At 60.7% G+C, this 21286-nt stretch overlaps 2 gene segments (V, D, J or C); both read left to right on the top strand.

The window, feature by feature from the left end:
• LOC124230723 (immunoglobulin heavy constant mu-like) overlaps positions 1 to 3964 on the top strand; it is a 33335-nt gene extending 29371 nt beyond the window's left edge. The window contains 4 exon segments of the C gene segment in view: positions 1900 to 2196; positions 2282 to 2623; positions 2945 to 3262; positions 3429 to 3964. Of these exon segments, the coding sequence occupies positions 1900 to 2196; positions 2282 to 2623; positions 2945 to 3262; positions 3429 to 3823 (1352 nt within the window).
• Positions 3965 to 11601: 7637 nt separating this feature from the next.
• LOC124230804 (immunoglobulin heavy constant delta-like) lies at positions 11602 to 21083 on the top strand. The segment is given in 5 exon segments: positions 11602 to 11701; positions 11753 to 12046; positions 14516 to 15337; positions 20235 to 20374; positions 20826 to 21083. Coding segments are annotated over 5 exon segments (1365 nt in total).
• The last annotated feature ends 203 nt before the right edge of the window (positions 21084 to 21286 follow it).

Raw genomic sequence — 21286 nt, forward strand, 5'->3', positions numbered from 1 at the left:
TAAGCTGGGCTGAGCTGAGCTGGGCTGAGCCAGGGTGAGCTGGGCTGAGCTGGCTGAGCTGAGCCGGGATGAGCTAGGGTAAGCTGCGCTGAGGTGAGCTGAGTTGGGCTGAGCTGGCTGAGCTGGTTTGAATGGACTGAGCTGAGCTGGGGTTAGCCAGGCTGAGCAGAGCTGAGCCAGTCTGAACCTGGGTAAGCTGGGCTGAGCTGGGCAGAAGTGGGATGAGCTGGGCTGAGCTAGAGTAAGCTGGCTGAGCTGGGCTGAACCAGGCTGAGCTGGCTGAGCCAGGGTGAGCTGGGTGAGCTGGGCTGAGCTGAGCTAGGCCAGGCTGGGCTGGGCTGGGCTGAGCTGTGGTGAGCCAGGCTGCGGCAGGGTGAGCCAAGTTGAGCCAGGCTGAGCTGGGCTGAGCCGGGTTGAACAGGCTGGGCTGAGCTGGGCTGAGCTGGGCTGAGCTGTGCTGAGCTTAGCTGAACCAGGATGAGCTGGCTAAGCCGGTAAGCTGGGGTGAGCTAGGCTGAGCCGGGGTGAACTAGGTTGAGCTGAGCTGGGCTGAGCCAAACTGAACCGAGCTGAGCTGGGCTGAGCTGAGCTGGGCTGAACTGGGCTGAGCCGAGCTGAGCTGCAGTGAGCTGGCTGAGCCGGGTGAGCTGGGCTGAACCAGGCTGAGCTGGGCTGGGCTGGGCAGAACTGGGCTGAGCTGGGCTGAGCTAGAGTAACCAGGCTGAGCTGGGCTGAGCTGGCTGAGCTGAACTGAACCAGGCTGAGCTGGGCTGAGCCAGGTTGAACGGGCTGTGCTGGGCTGAGCTGATATGGGCCTAACCAGGATGAGCTGGGCTGAACCAGCTGAGCTAGGGTGAGCTGAGCTAAGCTGAGCTAAGCTGAGCTGGGCTGAACGGGGCTGAGCGGAGCTGAGCTGTAATGTGCTGAGGTGAGCTGGCTGAGCTGGGCTGAATGGGGCTAAACAGGGCTGAATGGGGCTGAGCCGTGCTGAGCTGGGCTAGGCTGGGTTGAGCTCAGCTGACCTGGTTGAAATCGACTGAGCCAAGCTGGGCTGGGCTGGGCTGGGCTGTGATGAGCTGAGGTGAGCCGGGCTGAATCTGGCTTGGTGGGTTGAGCTGTGTTAACCAGGGTAGGCTGAACTGGGTCCTGCAGAAATGGACTAGCTGAGCTGACTTGACTGGAACAAGTTTGAAGAGCTACTCCGGGCTCAAGTGACCTCGTCTGGGCTGTGTGGGTCTAGTTGCGCTGAGCTGGCCATGCAGGACCATGCTTGCCAGCACTGTGCTGACCTCAGTGACCAGGTCGTGCTAAGGATGGGTCAGGCTGTGTTGGCATCTGTCCCACCGTCACATACACATCCTCCTTCCAACCCCAGACACATGGGCAGGGCTCCAGTGTGGCTGAGCGGTGGGGCAGGGAGGGCTGGGCTGGTGGGGGGGCTTCTCTCCTCCCTGGAAGCCTGCCTCACCAGTGGCTCCCTGTGCTTGGGGCTGAGTATGCCCCCCGCAGCTCCAGTGTCTCAGAGGGAAGGTAGAGCTGGTCCCTGAGTGCAGGCACAGCCGTGCTATCGGAGGGGAGCGAGACCCTCCTGCTCCAACAGGGAGCACCCCTCGTCCTCCGACGAGCTCGGAGCTGGGCTCCTGCGGCAGGCCGGGGGTCAACAGTAACCTCCCCACACCCCCAGCAGGCTTATGCCAGGACCCCGGGCCTCGCCTCAGCCACACACCTCACTGTTGGCCATGTCAGGCCAGGCCTGGAGGCCTGCAGAGGACTGGGCCCTGGAGGGGCAGCGGCCGTGCCATGGGGCTAGAGAAAGCTGGTCTGACACCAACCAGCAGAGCATGAGAAGACACCTTCTCACCCACCCCCCTTCTCTTTTGTCCTCTCTCGGGTCTTCAGAGAGTACGAAGACCCCAGATCTCTTCCCCCTCGTCTCCTGTGGGCCCTCTCTTGATGAGAGCCTGGTGGCTGTGGGCTGCCTAGCCCGGGACTTCCTACCCAACGTCATCACCTTCTCCTGGAACTACCAGAACGACACTGTAGTCAGATCCCAGGACATCAAGAACTTCCCGTCGGTCCTGAGAGAGGGCAAGTACACGGCCAGCTCCCAGGTGCTCCTGTCCTCCAGGGACGTCCCCCTGGTATGCACTGTCAACCACTCCAACGGCAACAAGAAAGTGGAAGTGTGGCCCCTAGGTGAGAGCTGGCCTCCTCCCCGGGGCTGGATGGGTGGAGTCGGGGAGGGGCTGCACCAGGCTAACACCTCGTCCCCTGTCTCCAGTATCCATCCAAGACGAGTCCCCAAATGTGACCGTCTTCATCCCGCCACGCGATGCCTTCACCGGCCCTGGCCAGCGCACATCCAGGCTCGTCTGCCAGGCCACGGACTTCAGCCCCAAGGAGATCTCTGTGTCCTGGCTGCGTGATGGAAAACCCGTGGAGTCAGGCTTCACCACGGAAGAGGTGCAGCCCCAGAACAAAGAGTCCCGGCCGGTGACCTACAAAGTCACCAGCATGCTGACCATCACTGAGAGCGACTGGCTCAACCAGAAGGTGTTCACTTGCCATGTGGAACACCAACAGGAGGTCTTCCAGAAGAACGTGTCATCCATGTGCAGCACCAGTGAGTGGTCCTGTCCCGAGTGCAGCCCCTCCAGGGTGGGGACCCCACACACACAGGTGTCCACTCAGGCCTGCAGATGCCACCCCAGACATGGCCAGCTGCTCCCCGAGCCTTGGCTTCCCAGAGCGGCCAAGGGCAGGGAGGGGCTCATGCAGGTCAGGGAGGGGTCACCTGTCAGATGGGGGCCCAGCGTCCTCCTCCAGCAGGACCCCGGGGCTCGGGAGGGCTCAGCAAAGTCAGTCCCTGCTCTTCGGGGAAAACTATACCTTCTCCTGATGTCACATTCAGCCAGTCACTCAAACCCACTCTCTCTGACTCCAGATCCACCTGCCCCCATCAAAATCTTCGCCATCCCTCCCTCCTTTGCTGGCATCTTCCTCACCAAGTCGGCCAAGCTGTCCTGCCAAGTCACAAACCTGGGCACCTATGACAGCCTGAGTATCTCCTGGACCCGCCAGAATGGTGAGATTCTGAAAACCCACACCAACATCTCTGAGAGCCACCCCAACGGCACCTTCAGCGCCCTGGGCGAGGCCACCATCTGCGTGGAAGACTGGGAGTCGGGCGACGACTACATATGCACAGTGACCCACACAGACCTGCCCTTCCCGCTGAAGCAGGCCATCTCCAGGCCCGACGGTAGGCTCTCCCTGTCCCTTCCCTCTGCCCCCAGGACTCTCCCATGGCCTCCGGGAGTCTGGAGATGCCACGGGCAGGGCCAGGGAGCACCCCTCTGCTCCTCCATTGTAGGGAGACGAATCCCACTGGCCCCCGACCTGAGCTCACCACTCTCTCTCCTCCACAGCAGTTGCCAAGCACCCGCCCTCCGTCTACGTGCTGCCACCCACCCGGGAGCAGCTGAGCCTGCGGGAGTCGGCCTCAGTCACCTGCCTGGTGAAGGGCTTCTCACCCCCGGACGTGTTCGTGCAGTGGCTGCAGAAGGGGCAGCCCCTGTCCTCCGACAAGTATGTGACCAGCGCCCCGATGCCTGAACCCCAGGCCCCAGGCTTGTACTTCGTCCACAGCATCTTGACCGTGAGCGAGGAGGACTGGAGCTCTGGGGAGACATACACCTGCGTCGTGGGCCATGAGGCCCTGCCCCACGTGGTGACCGAGAGGACCGTGGACAAGTCCACTGGTAAACCCACCCTGTACAACGTGTCCCTGGTCATGTCTGACATGGCCAGCACCTGCTACTGACCTGGTCCACCCTGCGCAGGGGTACCTGGAGTCTCTGGGGGACCCATCGCTCTGTGTGTGCATGCATGCAGACTAACCATGTCAATGGGGTGAGGTGTTGCATTTTATAAAAATTAGAAATAAAAAGATCCATTCAAAAGATGCTGGTCCTGAGTGAGCAATGCTCTCGCCTGCCGGAGCCACGGCTGTGCTGCCCACACCCCGCAGACCACCCTCTCCAATCGCCCTGCCTCGCCCACCCACCCCCCACCAGCCTTGGGAAGCCCCTGCCTTCCTTGCTGACTGAGCCCACGCTCACCGCTCCTCTAGCTGCTTCCACGGCCACACGGGCTCAGGGGTGTGCAACACACACATGCTCACATGCACACACACAGACACTTGCACAGACCTGCACACACAGAGACACAGATGCACATAGACACAGACACATGCGTACATGTGGACATGCACATACATAGACACACAGGCACATGGACACATGCCCAGACATGGACACATGTACACATGGAGACAGGGATGCATGCGGACAGACACATACACATGCACACATGTGCACATAAATGCACAAGGATGCACACACACACAGAGATACACATGAATATATGCACACATGCACAGACATGGACACATGTACACACAGAGACACACATTCCTATGGACACAGAGGCACACACATGCACATGGATATACAGGCATGCACAGACATGAACACATGTGCACATAGAGACACACGTATTCATATGGTCACACACAGAGACATGCACATGGACACACACATACGCAGACATGGACACGTACACACAGAAACACACATATTCATATGGACACACAGAGACACAGACATGGAATTATGTGCACACAGAGATACAGATGCACATGGACACAGACGCACATGCACATGGACATACACACACAGATATATACACACAGAGACACGCACATGCACGTGGACATGCGCACACACAGAGACACACCCACACAGATGTATATATGGACATGTTTTCACTCACACACATGAACACATACAGACACACACTCATATGTGCAGACACACATGGGCACATGCACGTGGCCACTCGCCTACAGACACACATGAACACATGCTTGCACATGGACTCTCGCGTGGACAAGACATGGGCACACACTGACATGCACACACATGGGCACACAGACATATGGACACAGATATACACACATTCACACGCACACACACACAGACATGTGGCACATACGCACACACAGGCACACATGCACTCATGGATGCCAACTCTTGCATGCCCGCAGTCCCTCTGCCCCTTCGGCAGGTGTTCCTGCCCTCTCTGGCAGTCTCTCTCTCTGCACTGTGCTGGCTGCAGGGCTTCCTGCCCAAGGCTCTGCCTGTCCTTCTGTCTCAGCTTGAACATGCATCCATGGGCCAGCCCAGCCTGGACTCTGACCAGGGCCACCATCCCCAGGTCCACGGCAAAGGGCTCAGAGAGCCACACGGGGCCTGCCAGCTATGGCTCCTGAGGGAAGCCCTGGACCATGTCCAGGAGGGGTGCCCCTCCAAGTCCATGCTGTTGACGAAGGCTGCAGACCCCTGGCACCCAGCTGCAAACAGAGCTGAGGTGTGTCCTGACAGAGCAGGCAGTGCCCGGATGTTGGCCCAGAGGCAGGGAGGCCAGCCCTGGAGGCTCCTCCTTGCAGTCGGAGGCTGCAGGGACCCCCATTGGAGCAAAGTCTGCTCCTACAAACACTCTGCCCTGGAGATGGTGGGAAAGGAGACGGCCCTAGAGCAGAGAGCCCGATGGCAGGAAGGGGAGCAGGGCCCAAGTGGGGCCCCCACTCCCAACAGACTTCACTGTCCCCCCAGGGACCTATCTGTGCAGGGCTGCAGATCCCACTGAATGTCCTCAGTCTGTGCATCCCAACATCACTCTCCTGGGGCCTCAGGTGTCTGACCCCTCAGTGCCAGAGTCATCAGTCCTAGTGGGACAGACAAGCCAGCCAGGGGCCCACACGGCCTCTCATAAGTGCTGTCCTCTCCAAGAAAGAGAGAGAGCAGGAGTCCCCCTGAGAAAGCAAGGCGGGGCTCCTCGGCCCCGACATCTGCCTGCCTCCCCTCACTGGCCAGGCGACTGCCCACCCCAAACCACAGCTGTCCTCCCCTCCCACTCCCTGCCTCCCAGCCCCAAGGGCCCTGGCTGGGCCACCCCCTCATCAGAAGAGTCCAGGACACCCTGGGGTCCTCACCTCTGACCCCAGCCCCGGCCACAACCTGCACCACTGTGTGTCTGTGTTGCTGCTTCTGCCACATTCCCTGCCACCCCGGGGATCCTAGCACAAGGTGCTCGGGGTCACTGCCCCGCTCAGCCTTGGTCAAGCTCTGAATCCCCCAGCCCAGGCCCACTCCTGGCCCCTACATAGGGCTGTCAGGGCCCAGCTCGTGCCTGGCTTAGACCCTTCCTGGCAGAGCCCAGGAGTTCCCAGGCCCACAAGGCAGGTGCCCAGGGGCCTGCGGGGTCAGGAAGGCCTTGTGCACGCCCTGGACGCCACTCTGCACACCCCCTCCCTCCCGCCCTCCTGCTTCCACTGCCCCCACCCCACTTGGCCCTCCTCGTGGGCAGCACAGCCGAGGGGCCACAGCTGGGCTTGGATGACAGGCGGCCCCCGGGGTGGGCTTTGCTGGTGCTCACCTGGAGCCTGACCCCGCTCTGCTGTGTCCCCTGCAGAGGGGGAGGTCAGCGCCGAGGAGGAGGGCTTCGAGAACCTGTCGGCCATGGCCTCTACCTTCATCGTCCTCTTCCTCCTGAGCCTCTTCTACAGCACCACGGTCACCCTGTTCAAGGTAGACTGGCCGGCGGGGGCAGGAGGGGCGCGGGGGAGGGCAGAGACCCCAGGCTGCGTGTGACCCACCTTCATTCCCAAGGGTGGGAAAGCAACTCACACTCTCTCTGTGGCCTGCAGGTGAAATGACCCACCAACAAAGGACATGAGAGACCAGAGACGGACCCAGGAGGGCTGCCATCGTCGGGCCTGGGGTCCCCGGCCTGTGTGGCCTGTCGACTTGCCCTTAAATCTCCCCACGTCGCCCTCCAGCTTCCAGCTCTAAGACATAGGCTTCTCTCTACAGACCGGAGGCCATGGACATGCGTGGAGCCGCAGCCACGGGCTCTGCCCCAGTATTGCTTTGCAATGTATGCACATGTCGCCTTGAATAAATGTGCCTATTGGGTCTTGTGAAACGGCTTGCTTGGAAGGTGTTTTTCCCGAACCGCACTCCCTGTGTGTTGTGTGAGCATCTCGAGGGGTGAGACTCGTTCTAAAGGGTGCGGTGGAGAGCAAGGCCCGGCTCCACACACGCCTGCCTGGGGATGTGCGCCGAAGGGGCCTCGCGCACTGGACCCGGCTCTCAGGGCTTGTCCAGCCTGATGAAGGCACACGGCTGGGCTGGAGAGAACTCCAGGCCTGGTCTCCCTAATGCAATGGGGAATTGTTAGGCCCAGGCCTGGGCCTCAGGGGTCCCTGTGTGCTGTCAGCAGGGGTCTTTTCCCCGCGAGTACCAGAGGGTGTGTAGTCACCTTGTTGCCATTCCTAGCAAGCCTGGCCACTTCCAGGTCTTGACTCAGCCTCCGCAGTGTGTGGGGTGGGCTGGTGGGCATCAGGAGGAGTGCTGGGCTCTGCGTGCTCTGACTGTGGCTTGCAGGAGCCCGGGGAGCCCACCCCTCAGCCTGGGGCCGGACAGTGACAGGAGTGTGGAAGTTGGAGAAGAAGTTTCGGTGAACCAGTTAGGAGCGTACATGATGGGAGAGGCAGGAGCTCAGGGGAAAGACTCCGTCCGTCCGTCCATCTGTGATTTGCACCAAAAGAAAGGGCCGCAGCAGCCATGCCCAGGAGCAAGGGTGAGCAGGGAGACTCCGAGGAGGCAGGAGCTGATTGCAGGGTGGGAAATTAGCACTTGGAGACAGGAGCTGTGCAAAGGGGAAGTGGGGACACATGTCAGGGGCTCGGTCGGTCACAGTGCAGACAGCGGGACGTGGCCCACAGGTCATGGAGAAGTCCAGCGAAGGTCTGGGTAGAGGTGGGCAGTGGGAGATGGCAAAGAGCATCCAGCAGATCCCAAAGACCCAAGCAGGGGGAATCTGTGATGGCACCTGGCGAGGACGGGTCTTCTGAGCGGGACCCCCAGGAGGGGGCAATTTCAGGGTATGGGTACTGAAGAGCGGCCTGGAGTTTGCAGGGCCAGCTGTCATGCAGTGTCTGGGGCCTGAGCATTGGCCTGGCCCTGAAGGGGTGAACGTCCAAGAGAGATTTGGGAGTGGACGTGTGTCCCAAGGGAAATCGTCCCCAGCCTGGGCTCTGAGTGGGCTGCCTTAGGCTTCGGCTCTGTTCTGGTTAAATGGATCTGGCAATGGATCTGGCGGGAGCTCAACCTCACAGGCTGGGGGAGACCTGATGAGGGGCCCCAGGTGGCACAAGGCACATGCTGTAGACTGCGGGACTCTCATGCAGGCCGTGGGACACACCTGCGTTAGTGTCCGAGGGCTGTCACAACAAAGAACCACAGACCAGAAGCTTCAACAACAGACTTCTTGTCTCACAGTTCTGGAGCCTGGAAGTCACAGGTGTCGGCAGGGCTGGCTCCTTCTGAGGCTGCCAGGGAGCATGAGCACCATGCTTCTTTCTGAGTTTCTGGTGGCTGCCGGCAACCCTTGGCCTTCCTGAGCTTGTGCAAGGATCACCCTGACCTCTGCGTGCGTCTTCACGTGACGTCTCCCTGTGTGTGTCTGTCTCCAAATTCCCCTTTGTATAAGGACATGAGTCGTGTTGGAGTCGGGGCCCAACCTGATCCACTATGACCTCGTCTTGACTCACTAATTACATCCTTGGTGATCCTATTTCCACATAAGGTCACATTCTGGGGTTAGGACTTCAACATATAAATTGGGGGGATACAATTCAAGCCATAACAGTCCGCCCTCTAGTCCCTAAAAATTCCTGTTGTTCTCACATGTGAAATACCCCATCCCAACACCCCTATAACTCTTAACCCATGCCGGCACCAAATCAAAGCCCCAAATCTCATCTAAGTCCACCTGTGTCGGGTACAGGTGAGACTCGAGCAGGATTGATCCTGGGACAAAATCTTCTCCAGCTGTGGACCTATAAAATCAGACAAGCTATCTGCCTCCAAAATATGATGGTGGGACAGACACAGAGTAGACATTCTCCCATCCCAAGAGGGAGAAGTCAGAAGGAAGAAAGGTGTCACGAGTTCCAAGCAATGCTGAAGGCAGCAGGACAGACCCCGTTCCATTCTAAGGCTCAAGAAGGATCCTCTTTTGCTCAATGCTCTGTCCTTGGGGCCTGGCACAGCAGCCCCACACTTTGAGCCAGCCAGGGTGGCAGCTGTGTCCCTGAGGCCTGAGTCCTCTGTGCCCACTGTGGCAGCGGCAGCCCCGCCAGCCTCTGCATCTGGGGCTCTGCACTCAGTCAATCTTCCTCCCCTCCGTCCCATTTGCCCGTTTCAGTCCAGGTGGGCATGTTCCTGTTGGCGTAAAATTCTCAAAACCCCTCTTGGCCTCCCATGCAGCTCATGGGGGTCCAAGCCAACAGACAAGAGGGTCCTCCAGCTCTTCCCGGGATGAGCACATCACTATTCCTGGCTCCTGACGACGTGGCCGATTGCATCCATGAGTCACACAACTAATGTCTTTAGCAAAAGAGGGTCCAGCCGCACCCTCAGCCCTGTTGTCTGGATAGACTGAGAGTTTTTCAGATCTTCAAGTTCTGATTGCTCTTTGCTTGCCTCATAGTTCCTCCTTCCATTTCTCGCTCTCCTTCCACCGTCTGCTACAAGCAGCAAGGAGAAGCGAGGCCGCCCCTTTCAACAGTTGGCTCGCAAGCCCCATTTGCACAAAACAGTAGCACACAATTCAGCCAAGTCTGAAGGTAATTGGAACAAGCATCGCCCCCTCCAGGTTCCAATGACAGATTCTTCATTTCCATCTGAGGCCTTGCCAGACTCACCCTTAATGTCCATCCTTCTACCAGCAGTCTTCAAGACAATTTGGCTTTTTCTAACGTGCACCTCAAAACTCTTCCACAGGCAGACCCAGGGGCACAGGTGGTTAAGTTCGAGCACTCCTCATCGGTGGCCTGGGGTCCACAGGCTCAGATCTAGGGCTCAGACCTACATACCGCTCATCAAGCCATGCTGTGGCAGCATCCCACATACGAAATAGAGGAAGATTGGCAACAGATGTTAACTCAGGGCCAGACTTCCTCACCAAAAAAAAACAAAAAAAAAACCTCTTCCAGCCTCTACCCGTCACCCAGTTCTAAAACCACCTCCACATTTCTAGGCATCTGTTACATCACACCCCGCTCCTGGTACCAAAATCTGTGTTAGTTTCGCATGGGCAGCCGTAACAAAGTCCCACGGCCTGGACGGCTGAAACAGCGCAGATGTCCTCTCTTAGTTCTGAAGGCCAGAGTCCGAGGTCAGGGTGTCACAGGGCTGGCTCCCTCTGACACCCTGAGGGGGAAGCCGGCCCAGGCCTCTGCAGCCCCTGCTTCTGGCGGTTGCTGGCAATCTTTGGCGTTCCTTGACTCATAGACGCATCACTCCCATCTCCACTTCCATCTTCACGTGGTTCTGCCTGTGCATGTCTGTGTCCAAACCTGCCTTTTAGAAGGACACAGTCATACGGGATTTGGAGCCCACCCTGCTCCAGTAGGACCTCATCTTAACTTACTAATTGTATGCACCACGACCTTGTCTCCAAATAAGGTCACCTTCGGAGGTCCTGGGGCTCAGGACTTCGACATGCGAATTTTGGGGGGACACAATTCAGCTTATGATGCCGTCCACGCCCACATCTCTCCAACAGTGCCATGGAGGGGGCCTGGCGGGGCTGAAGCCAAGAGCCATGCCAGCTCACGGCCGCAGGGCAACAAGGAGGGAGCAAGGGCAGCTCCCTGCAGGCGAGGGCTTCTGAGCTGGGCCAAGAAGGCCACCCAGGAAGTGGAGGGGAGATATGCCTGTGGAGAAGACTGGGAAAAAGATGGGGGCAGCGTGGCCAGGTGCTTGGGAGAGAGGGGAGGTGGGTTCTGCCCCCTGGGGCCATCAGGGGCAGGGCAGGCTGAAGAGTAGAGAGTGGGCAGTCAGGCCAGAGGCTGGAGAGACACGGGAGGAGCTGAGGGGCCAGGAGAAAAGGTGCCCGTGAGGCTGAGAAGGAGCAGTGCCATCAGGGACCCCACGGTCACTCGGCTGCCCTGGGTCACTCGGGTCCCCAGGGAGAGGATGAGGAGGCTGGGAGACAGCCTATTAGGGAGTCACCCATTCTGAGACCTGCCACGCCTGGGGCCCAGACCCAGAGGCCTGCAGGGTGCAACCCATTCCACCCAGGCTGACGGAGCCATCCGCCACGGCCGGGGACACAGACAAAGGCCTCGGTGAGGACAAGGTGCTCACAGGCTGCCCCAAGCAGCAGAGCTCCTGGGGGGAGGCACCTGGAACAGGAGGGTCCAACCCACCCGTTCCTCAGGGAACCACAGGGAAGTCTCACCACGCGGTTCCTCCGCTGGCGAAGGGACTGCACCTACCCTGTGGGGCGGCTGAGGAGCAGCCGAGGGCCAGAGCTGGGGGCCTGGGCATGGGGCGCACTGCCCCAGCCCGTCACTGAGAGCACTCCCTCAACTGGGGTGTCCCCACCTCCTCTCAGGGGTCTGGGCGGCACCAGCCCTGGTGCTGACTCGGCCACAGGCCCTGCAGTGGGAGAGCAGTTAGTCTACTCATGGGACAGGAGGGGCACCATGGGGGCACCAGCCACTCAGCCCAGCCGCCCCCCCTCCTGCCACACTCGCCCAAGGCCTCTCCCCGGTCCCCCTCCCCCTGTACCCTCAGGAGCTGCCAGGCTCACAGCCCATGCTGTGTCTGTCTTGCAGGGTCCCTCGAAGATACAGCGGTAATCCCCCTGTTCTCAGAGTGCAAAGCCCCAAAAGAAGGCGACCTTGTGAGCCTGGCCTGCTTGGTCAAGGGCTACTTCCCAGAGCCGGTGCAGGTCACTTGGGAGACAGAGATGCAGAAGCAGAAGCCACAGACCTTCCCGGCCATGAAGAAAGGACAAGAGCACATCCATGTCTTCTCCCTAACCACCTGGTGGAAGCCTGGCTCACACAGCTGCACTGTTCACCACAAAGCCTCCTCCTTCCAGAAGAAGACGACCTTCCAGGAGCCAGGTGAGTGGCCCTGAGACCTGTTAGGAAGGCCCTCTCATCTCCCCGACGCCTTCTACCCAGGGCCTGACCCAAGGACCAAAGCAGGAACCGGGGCCACAGGGCGCCCACGGAGCCCCTCAGAGTGCCTCCCCTCCCCTAGGCCCCACCCTCCTTCAGCTGCCCTGTCAATCCAACATTCACATCCTTTCCTTGAGGAATCTGTCCCCAGGGTGCAAGAGGGCAGCAGGCTCAGAAAAGGCAGCGGCTGAGAGCGGGGCCTGGGTGCTGCCCTGTTCCCCGCACGCCATCCCGCTCCCCACTCCTGCTCACCCCCAGTCTCTCCACCTACATCCACAAGGCTTTCTGATCTTCAGCTGCCCACTACTTCTCTCATTTCAGCATCCTGGGCACCTCAGAGGACCTCGGCATTACCTGTGACATCCAAGGAACCCACCCCAGCCCCCACCACTCTCAGGAAGTCAGGTGAGGAGTCCTCATCCCAGCAGACCCCTCCTGCCCGCCTTGCCCTCAGGCTGCCTCCTTCAGGCAGCCCTCCATGACTTCACTTGTGAGTCTTGAAGTCACACCCTGGTTAAGGAAGGGCAGGACACTGAACTGACATCTACTGAGCACCGACCACGTGCCAGGCCCTGTGAACAGGGGACCTGCCCTGGTCACACCACAGGAGCACAGTGGCGGGGGAGGGCCCGTGGTCCAGACCAGGACTCCCCTGGCCAAGGGCACGTGACGGGGCCTCACACGAGGACATGTTGCCAAAACAGCCAGGAGTGTGAGACTCAGTCCTGTGACACTTACGGAAAATAGGGTCCCCCCTGAAGGCTGGGGAGCCATGGGGGCCAGACCCAGGGGCTCACCACAGCAGGAGTCCTTCTCCACAAGGTGCCCCCACCTCTGCCTCCACCCAGCTGCGGTCCCCCCCGGTGGCGGAAGCCTGGCCCGGGGTCACACCCAGCCCTGTCTGCTGCCACGGGAAGAGGGTCCTCACTCCTCTGAGCAGGGCAGCATCCACATGAGCAGACGTGGCTGGGGGAGTGTGCTGGACAATACCGGCGCAGCCCTCTGGGGTGCTGGTGGAGCTCAAACCAGGGGCCAGCAGCCGTGGCCTGCCCTGGCACCCTTGTGGGGGCCCCCCCACCCGGGTTGTTGGTCAAGATGCCCACACCCTAGGCCAGAATCTGCTCCTGCTGTGCATGTCCAGAAACACGACATTCCCCATCTCCAGACACTCCCAGCCTGCGGGCTCCACGGAGGCTGGTGGACACACAGGGGACGAGCAAATCTAGAGAGGTCAGTCCTCCACTGAGGATGTGGAGTGTGACCAGCCTCTAGCAGGGGTACAACTGGTCGCTCCCGTCCTGAGTGCGTTGGCGCTCGGCCTGACCACAAAGCCTGCAGCCAAATCCCGGGGCCGGCAGCCTCACCCAGGAGGTGCTCCAAGATGACGCTGCAGACAGGCTGGGCCCCTTGCTCTGGGGCCGGGCGGACGTCCAGTGGAAGACGGTCCCTCGTGGGGCATGTCTGAGGTATGCTGACTCCATGAGCCGAGCCCTCCAAACAGGCCTGCCCCGCTCCACCTGGGAGAGCCGCACTGACCCCGACGCCACACGGCTATCACACGGCCCACAGGCCAGAGCAGCCCGGAGCCTGTTTTCTATGACGCAGAAATGCTCTTCCCAGTTTTAGACAGACGGAGAAGGCGGAGGAGGAGGAGGAAGATGGAAACCCTATGCAGCTGCAGAGCCTAAAATATTGACTATCTGGCCCTGTATAGAACAAGTTTGCCGACCCCTTGTCTGCTGCAAATCTGTGGCCTGATGACTCCCTGGCCACTCACACCCTAAACTATAGAAGTGGTGGTCCTTGAAGGCTTAGCACAGACACTCCCAGCCACCAAGTGGACAGTCAGGGTCCTGCCAGCACCTGAAGGCACATTCACAGAGCACTGACCAAGGGCTCAAGCGGTGGGGGTGGGTCTCAGGACCCCCAGAGGGTGACCGGGGCTGAAGGGCACGTAGGAGGCCACAGCTCCGACCACCAGTGGAGCCAGGAGGGGACCCTGCCTCACCTCTGACCTCCCCGCAGAGCCCTCCACCAGGCACACTCAGCCAGAAACCCAGAAGCCGAGAATCCCAGTGGACACCCCCCTCAAAGGTCAGTCCCTTGGGGCACAGAGTGAGGGGAGAAAGGAGAATGGCTCGGTGGCACCAGGGAAAACCTGGCCTGCCAACGAGTCCCCAGCTGGTGACGGGAGGCCCCCCATGCACAGCGTTTCTAAGCAGCAGAGGCTGGGTCTGCTCTGGGGAGAACAGCCGGGCCTGGGGCCAGGCAGGGACCAAGAACACAGCACCACCCCCTGACCCCGATGCCACAGGCATCACTCACCCAGCCCCAGAACACGCCCCAGCCCTGACCCAGCCCCAGCCCAGGAACGGCCACTCATCCCACCAATCTTCCCCTCTCCTCTGGCAGAGTGTCAGAACCACACCCACCCTCCCAGTATCTACCTGCTGCACCCTCCCCTGCAGGGCCTCTGGCTCAAGGGAGAGGCCACCTTCACCTGCCTGGTGGTGGGGGATGACCTGAAGGAGGCCCACTTGTCCTGGGAGCTGTCCGAGCGATCCAACAGGATGTTCGTGGAGAGCGGGCCGCTGGAGCAGCATACCAATGGCTCCCAGAGCCGGAGCAGCCGCCTGGCCCTGCCCAGGTCCTCATGGGCCATGGGGACCTCCGTCACCTGCAAGCTGAGCTACACCAACCTACTGTCCAGCATGGAGGTGGTGGGGCTGAAAGAACACGGTGAGGCCGGCTCCAGGACGGGTAGGGGAGACAGGGCAGCCTCGGCTCCTTGCACCCCAACCCCAGCCCAGCCACTGCTCTGGCATCACCCTCGAGGAGAGGTCCATGGGGCTGGGACCTCAGCCTCCAGCAGCCAGAGCATGACCCAGCTTCTCCCCACAGCTGCCTCTGCACCCAGGAGCCTCACTGTCCACGCCCTGACCACACCAGGCCTGAACGCCTCTCCCGGGGCCGCCTCCTGGCTCCAGTGCAAGGTGTCCGGCTTCTCGCCCCCCGAGATCGTCCTCACCTGGCTGGAGGGCCAGCGCGAGGTGGACCCTTCTTGGTTTGCCACCGCACGCCCCACGGCCCAGCCTGGGAATACCACGTTCCAGACCTGGAGTATCCTGCTGGTCCCAACCATCCCGGGCCCTCCGACAGCCACCTACACATGTGTGGTTGGGCATGAGGCCTCCCGGCAGCTCCTCAACACCAGCTGGAGCCTGGACACTGGCGGTGAGTCACACAGAGGCACAGGGGCTTCGGTCCCCTAGAGCTGGGGTGGAGGAGCAGCCTCCCGGAGGAGCTGGGCAGCGGGGACTGTGGTCAAGGGTCTGCCCCACCCAGCCTGCTCAGTGTCTGGAGCACCAGGCTTCCGATGACCAACACCCATCCCTGCTCAACCCCTGACCTTGTGTACACACACCACGTGCTGGCCCAGGAGCGGGGGGGAGGTGGGTGTCACCTCCGCCAGAGCCCAGAAAGCATCTGTTTCCCACGAAGACATGCCTGGTTGCTGGGCGCAGAACAGGGGCCTCTCCTGGGGTGGACGTGGGGGTGGTCACCCCAGACAGCTGCCTCCCCATGCCCCAAGACCACCACCAGTCCAGGAGCACAGTCAGCACCTTGGAAGCCAATACTCCCAGAAGCGGAGGCCTGACCGCTCGCTGACTAGAGGGGAGAGGGGGACAGAGACCCACCGGGATGGGGGCTCAGAGTGGGAGTCCAGGGCTCACCCTCCTCTCCAAGGCCTCTGCCAGGCCTCCAGGCTGCCCAGTCAGGGAGCAGCACCCAGACCAGTGCCCCCTCCTTGCCCGGCACAGCCTGATGGGATGGTGGTTGACACGCTGGGCCAGGCAGGCAGCAGGATGGCATGGAGTGGCAGGAGGGGGTGTAGCCCAGTGTGAGCCGGAGTCAAGGCCCCCAGGCCGCCCTGCGGGAGTCAACAGAAGAAATACCTAGTAGGGGCCCGAGTCAGCAAGAGGCAGGGCGGGGGCGAAGACTGTGCCAGGCTCCACGGGGCCAGGGCTGCTGGCTCGGGGACCTTGTGGGCAGCCCCAGCTTCCACCACAGGCCTCTCTCAGGAGTGGAGGAGACTTCCAGACAACAGCACTGACCCCACTGTCTGACACAGGAGGGCCAACAGTGAGGGCATCCTGGTGGCAGCAGCCCCTCTGGCCCCAGAGGGGTCCCCCAGAGAGGCAGCCACTCCTCAGCCCCCTGCCCGCCTGCCTCTGCCTCAGCAGGTCTCCCCTGAAGTTCCAGCCCCAGCTCTTGGCTACCCACAGCGTATCAGAGCCCCTTGTCCACAGAATGTTTTCAGGGCATTGCCCCCTCCCCATCCGGGAGCCGTCTGTGCTGGGCCATCTGTCACGGCTCATACTTCTCAGGCCTGTTGGTTCCCCAGTCATTGAAGTGGCCTCCTGACACTGTCCGTCTTTCCTTCCGTGGGGGGACTGGGGAGGACACTCCCTCAAGGGCTTCTGGAGGGCCAGGTCCTCGCTGACCTTCCTCCCCACACCCAGCAGACCGGCCACCCCCAGGCACAGACCACGTGGTCCCATGTTGCAGGTGAGGCTGGACCAGCTAAGGCTAAGGCTAAGGCTGGAGGCTGATCGGCCCTCGTTCACAGAGCCCCGAGCTCCAGACCACGGGGTGTGCATGCCTGGGACACCCAAGCACTGGCATGTGCCCAGCGCTTTGAGAGACCAGGGGTGCCCAGGGGTCAGGCACGGGCTGGGGCATGGCCGCCTGGATCCACACACTAGCCCTCCACAGGCCTGTGGCATCTGTGGCTGCCGTGGCCATGGCCAGAATGAGTCGGGGCTGGGAGGTGCTCGGCCGGGCCTCTCCAGGAGCCCATGCATGTGAGCATGTGTGGAGAGGGGCAGGGGTGTGCAGGAGTGTGCGAGCCAGAGGATCGGCCCACCTCCCGGCACCCAGCACGGCCCTTGCCCTGCGCCCAAAGCTGCATGCAGCCACAGCTTTCAGGAGATGAGTCCTGTCCCCGGCGTGGACTCAAGGCCTCCAGAGCCTTGTCCACCTGCCAGGGCCGTGCACTCTGGAGACAGGCTGGCGGCAGAGGCTGCAGGAGGCCTGGCCTGGTCCCCAGGGCTCCTCTGGGCATGAAGAGGAAGAAAGCCCTCCTCCAGGAGGCCACGCCCCTCACCAGCCCGGCTCCCCAGGGCTGAGCCATGAGGACAGGCTCAAGAAGGCAGCTGGGCCTCCCTGCCTGGACAGCTCCTCTGGCTGGGTGGGGGACAGCTGGAACTTCTCCCTACCCCCCAGCTGCCCCCCTGGCTGGATCACAGCCTCTCCCTCCCCCAGGCCCTGTCCCCTGCAGTTGTGGCTTTGCCTCCCCCAGGGGTCCTGGTTGCATTCCTCAAACGACCCCCAGGTTCTCCCTGTCCTGCTTCCACTGGCCTCTCCCTCCCTCTCATGCCCCTCTTCCCAAACAAGGTAATGTTTGCCATGTGCTTAGCACAGCTCTGGCAGGTGGGCTGCCTGCAGCAGCTGGCAGGCCCCTGTGGTCATCGTTCTTGTCACCACACCTGGAAGGCTGCCTCCCAGGAGCCCCCCTCCCTCCTGGCCCCATCCTGCTCCTCGGCCTCAGCTCGGCCCCTCCCTACTGCTGCAAACCCCGTGCTGCCCTCCTCCTGGGAGGGCTGCATCTGCCCAGACCCATGGACAGAGCCCAGGGACCTCGCCCCTCCAGCCACCCTTGTGGCCAGTGACCCTTCAACTCCTGAACACCTAGAATCTTCCCGCTTCTTCTGCTGACCCTCGTCCCTCCCGCAGTGGTCACAATAGCCTCACTGCCAGCTTTGTCCCCTCCAGCCCATCCTTCCTCAGTGGCCAAGGTGATCTTGTAAACACGCATCAGGTTCTGCTTCCAATTGGGATGTAGAAGGAAAGAAAGACCCATCGTGCATGGGTAACGAAAGGATGACACCAAATAAACTTTAAAAATCATGTTTATTTAAAGCCACTGGAGAGCTGAGGACTGGGAGAAGTCCAAATGACCTAAAGGCCTAGGCGAGAAGAGATTCTTGGCCACTTTATCCCCCCCGGGCACAGGCAGACAGAGGCAGGGGTGCCCGAGAGAAGAGAGAGACATGAGGGGGTCAGCCAAGATTTTCGTGTCTGCTCAGACGGCCTGAGGGAGGGGGCGTGGATGAGCCCCACATGTCCCCTCCACCCACCGACTCCCCACACAGGACCCAGCCATGGGAGCAGCAGTGGGAGCAGAGCTGGACAGCCGCAGGAGACTTCCAGCCATGCATGAGGCCATGATCCGGAAGCCCCAGCAAAGGGAAAGACCAGACCACACCCAAGCATTTAGAGCCTTCAGCCAACTGTCTGCCACCCCGCCAAGCTCTATCCTGCTTCGAACACGAGACCAGCCCCCACCCTCCCTGCCAGGCAGAGGACAGGGTGTGCCTGCTCCGTGGAAGCTATGCACGTACATCCTACTCTAAGCTCTCTTGTCTGTTTGTTCACAATGTCCAGCACACAATAAAAAATTGTGAGATATGCAAAGAAGCAAAATCTTTCATCCATAATCAAGACAAAGAACGGCAAATAGAATTAGATCCAGAAGTGACACAGAGGTTGGAATGAAAAGCAATTCCCATCGTGTCAACCCCAGCTGAAATTCCGTGTCCATGGCTTCCTTTTGCCCTACGGAGAAATTGCAGGTCCTGTCGCAGCATTTCCGGCCATACCAGATGGACTGTCCACTGACCTGTTCTGCCGCGCTCGACTGAGGACGCCAACGAGGCACAACTTCTCTCTCCTGCAGCTCTTCTCAAGGCTGTTCCTCCTGCTGGAGGACCTTTCCCATCTCCTCATGCAGCCAACTCTGCCTGTCATTCACACCCCACAAACTCTCCCATGAGTCTGAGAAGACGTCCTTGACCCCCAGGGCTGGGTCACCGGGATCCGGCACACCTGATGGAGGGAGCTCCGTATGGAGCTCTGTCCAGGCAGGACCGTCATCGTGTTTGGCTATCTGACTGACCCCCAGACCATTCACCATCCCATTCCAAGTGTCTGGAACAGGCTTTCTCAAATTCTCTGTGGCAAAGGACTGTTGATTTTGTTTTAATTTCTGATTCATCATGGACCAATACCTTTGTAGAATACAGTAGAATTTAATTGTGAGAAAAATGAAATGAATAGAAAAAGCAATGTACCAATTTTTTATTATTAGATTCAACAGATGGCTGTAAATGTGTGTGGTGCTCATGCAATGTCTGCACTTCCTTCCTGGGCCGGCGGCACCCACAGCCCCCAGGGTCAGTGACCCTGCTCAAGCACACATGGGGCCTCCGTGAAAGCTTGAACAACTGGGAAATGCTCTGACGAGTGATGGGTCCCAGAACTTGAAGACCTCTGGCCTGCCCACAGGTTCTCCACAGAAGTGTGCTCCCCTGGGCCTGGACACTCCCGATTCCCTCCCATCTTGCCTTGGTCCCCTCACTCCACCTGCAGCAGGAATGACTTTTTGATACCCAAATTTGGTCATAACATGCCCCTGCTTAAAGCCCTTCCATGGCTCCCTATTGTTCCCAGGATAAAACCTCCAGCAGGGCCTGGACGCTCTCTGGCCTCCTCCCCCGCCACACACCCTGAGCTCTCCTCTCCAGCCACACTGGGCCCCCCTCTGCCCTCCTGCGGTCAGGCTTTCTCCCCAGACAGGGCTTTCGTGCCTGCTGTTCCTTCTGCTTAGAATGCTGTTCCCTCCTCTCTTTGTCAGGTTGGTACCATCTCATCTTTCACACCTCATCACAGCAGCCACTTCTGAGGGAGGTCCTCGCTGGCCAGCCTGCCTGGGCCGGTCCCTGTGTGTCTACATCAGCTTAAATGCCACCCTCCTCCCTCGTACCCTTGTCAGGCTGATGTGTTGACTCACGAGCAGGAGTGTTTGGTTCCCATCCGTCTGTCCCACTCCTGCTATGACCTGTGAGCCCCAGCGCCCAGTGCACGCCCAACCTGGAGAAGGCAGTTTGCAGATGCTTGTCAAGTGACTATGGGCAGGCAGGGGGGTTGGCGTTCAATGGGGCAGATGAGAGTCGCCTGGCCTTGTGCAGGGCAAGGCTGGACCATCTCACCCAGAGCTCATCCTTCCCAGGTCTGGCCATGACCCCAGAGAGCAAGGATGAGAACAGCGATGACTATGCGGACCTGGACGATGCCGGCAGCCTGTGGCTCACGTTCATGGCCCTCTTCCTCATCACCCTGCTGTACAGTGGCTTTGTCACCTTCATCAAGGTGAGGGGCAGGGACCCGGGCAGGCCGGGCTGTGCCGCTCGCTCACCAAGCAGCCAGCGCCCCCGTGTCCAGGGCTGGGGGCATGAGATGCCTTTCCAGGGATGCTGGACTCTGCCCAGGGTGCGCGAGGGGAGCTGGGAGGAGCGTGCAGGGCCGTCGGTGGGAGCCGCCTCTCCGCCCTTAGACGTAGGGCTGCGCCCTGCCCTCCACCCACAGCCCTCCTGGAGAAGAGGTGCTTCACACCCGCTCACGGGGGACAGGGAGGGTCGGATCCCTGGCTCGGCTGGGCAGACAGGACTTACACACAGGAGCCCGGGCCCAGTCCTCGGAGAACAGAAGCGAGGCCCTGCCCCCGGCCATGCCGTGTTCTCCGGGGACCCTGGTCCTCACTGTCCCTCCGCTGACCCCTCTGGCTGCCGGCACCTCCCTGACCCCTGGGCTCTTGCTGCAGGTGAAATAGCCCCGCCGGACAGTGGACGCCCTGAACTGCACAGAAGGGAAGCTTGGCCTGCGTGCCGTCCATCGCTGCTGGAGGGCAGCTGGCCTCCAACTCCGCCCTGCCTGGGGAGGCGCTCCCGCCCCACCTCCTCCCGGCCTGGCTCACCTCCATCCACCGCACCGCCCAGCACTCGACCCGGGAGGAGGGGCCACGGGGCAGGGCAGCAGGTCTCCACCGGCCTAGGCCTGCGCTTCCCCCAGAGCCAGTGGTCCTGACTGCAGCCCCCTGGCCTTCCCGCCACTCTGGCAGGCCCCATAAACACGCTTTGGCTCATTTCACCTGCCTCCTGTGTCTCTGTCCCAGCCATCTAGATCTGCCCCGGGACAGAGGACCCAGGGGACCGAGGGCAGATGTCACAGAATTCACACACACAGGATTGGGGTGCTGGTGGTGGCATGGCACAGAGCAGGGAG

The sequence above is a fragment of the Equus quagga genome, chromosome 20 (assembly GCF_021613505.1).
Source record: "Equus quagga isolate Etosha38 chromosome 20, UCLA_HA_Equagga_1.0, whole genome shotgun sequence".
In the NCBI taxonomy this organism is placed as follows: domain Eukaryota; kingdom Metazoa; phylum Chordata; class Mammalia; order Perissodactyla; family Equidae; genus Equus; species Equus quagga.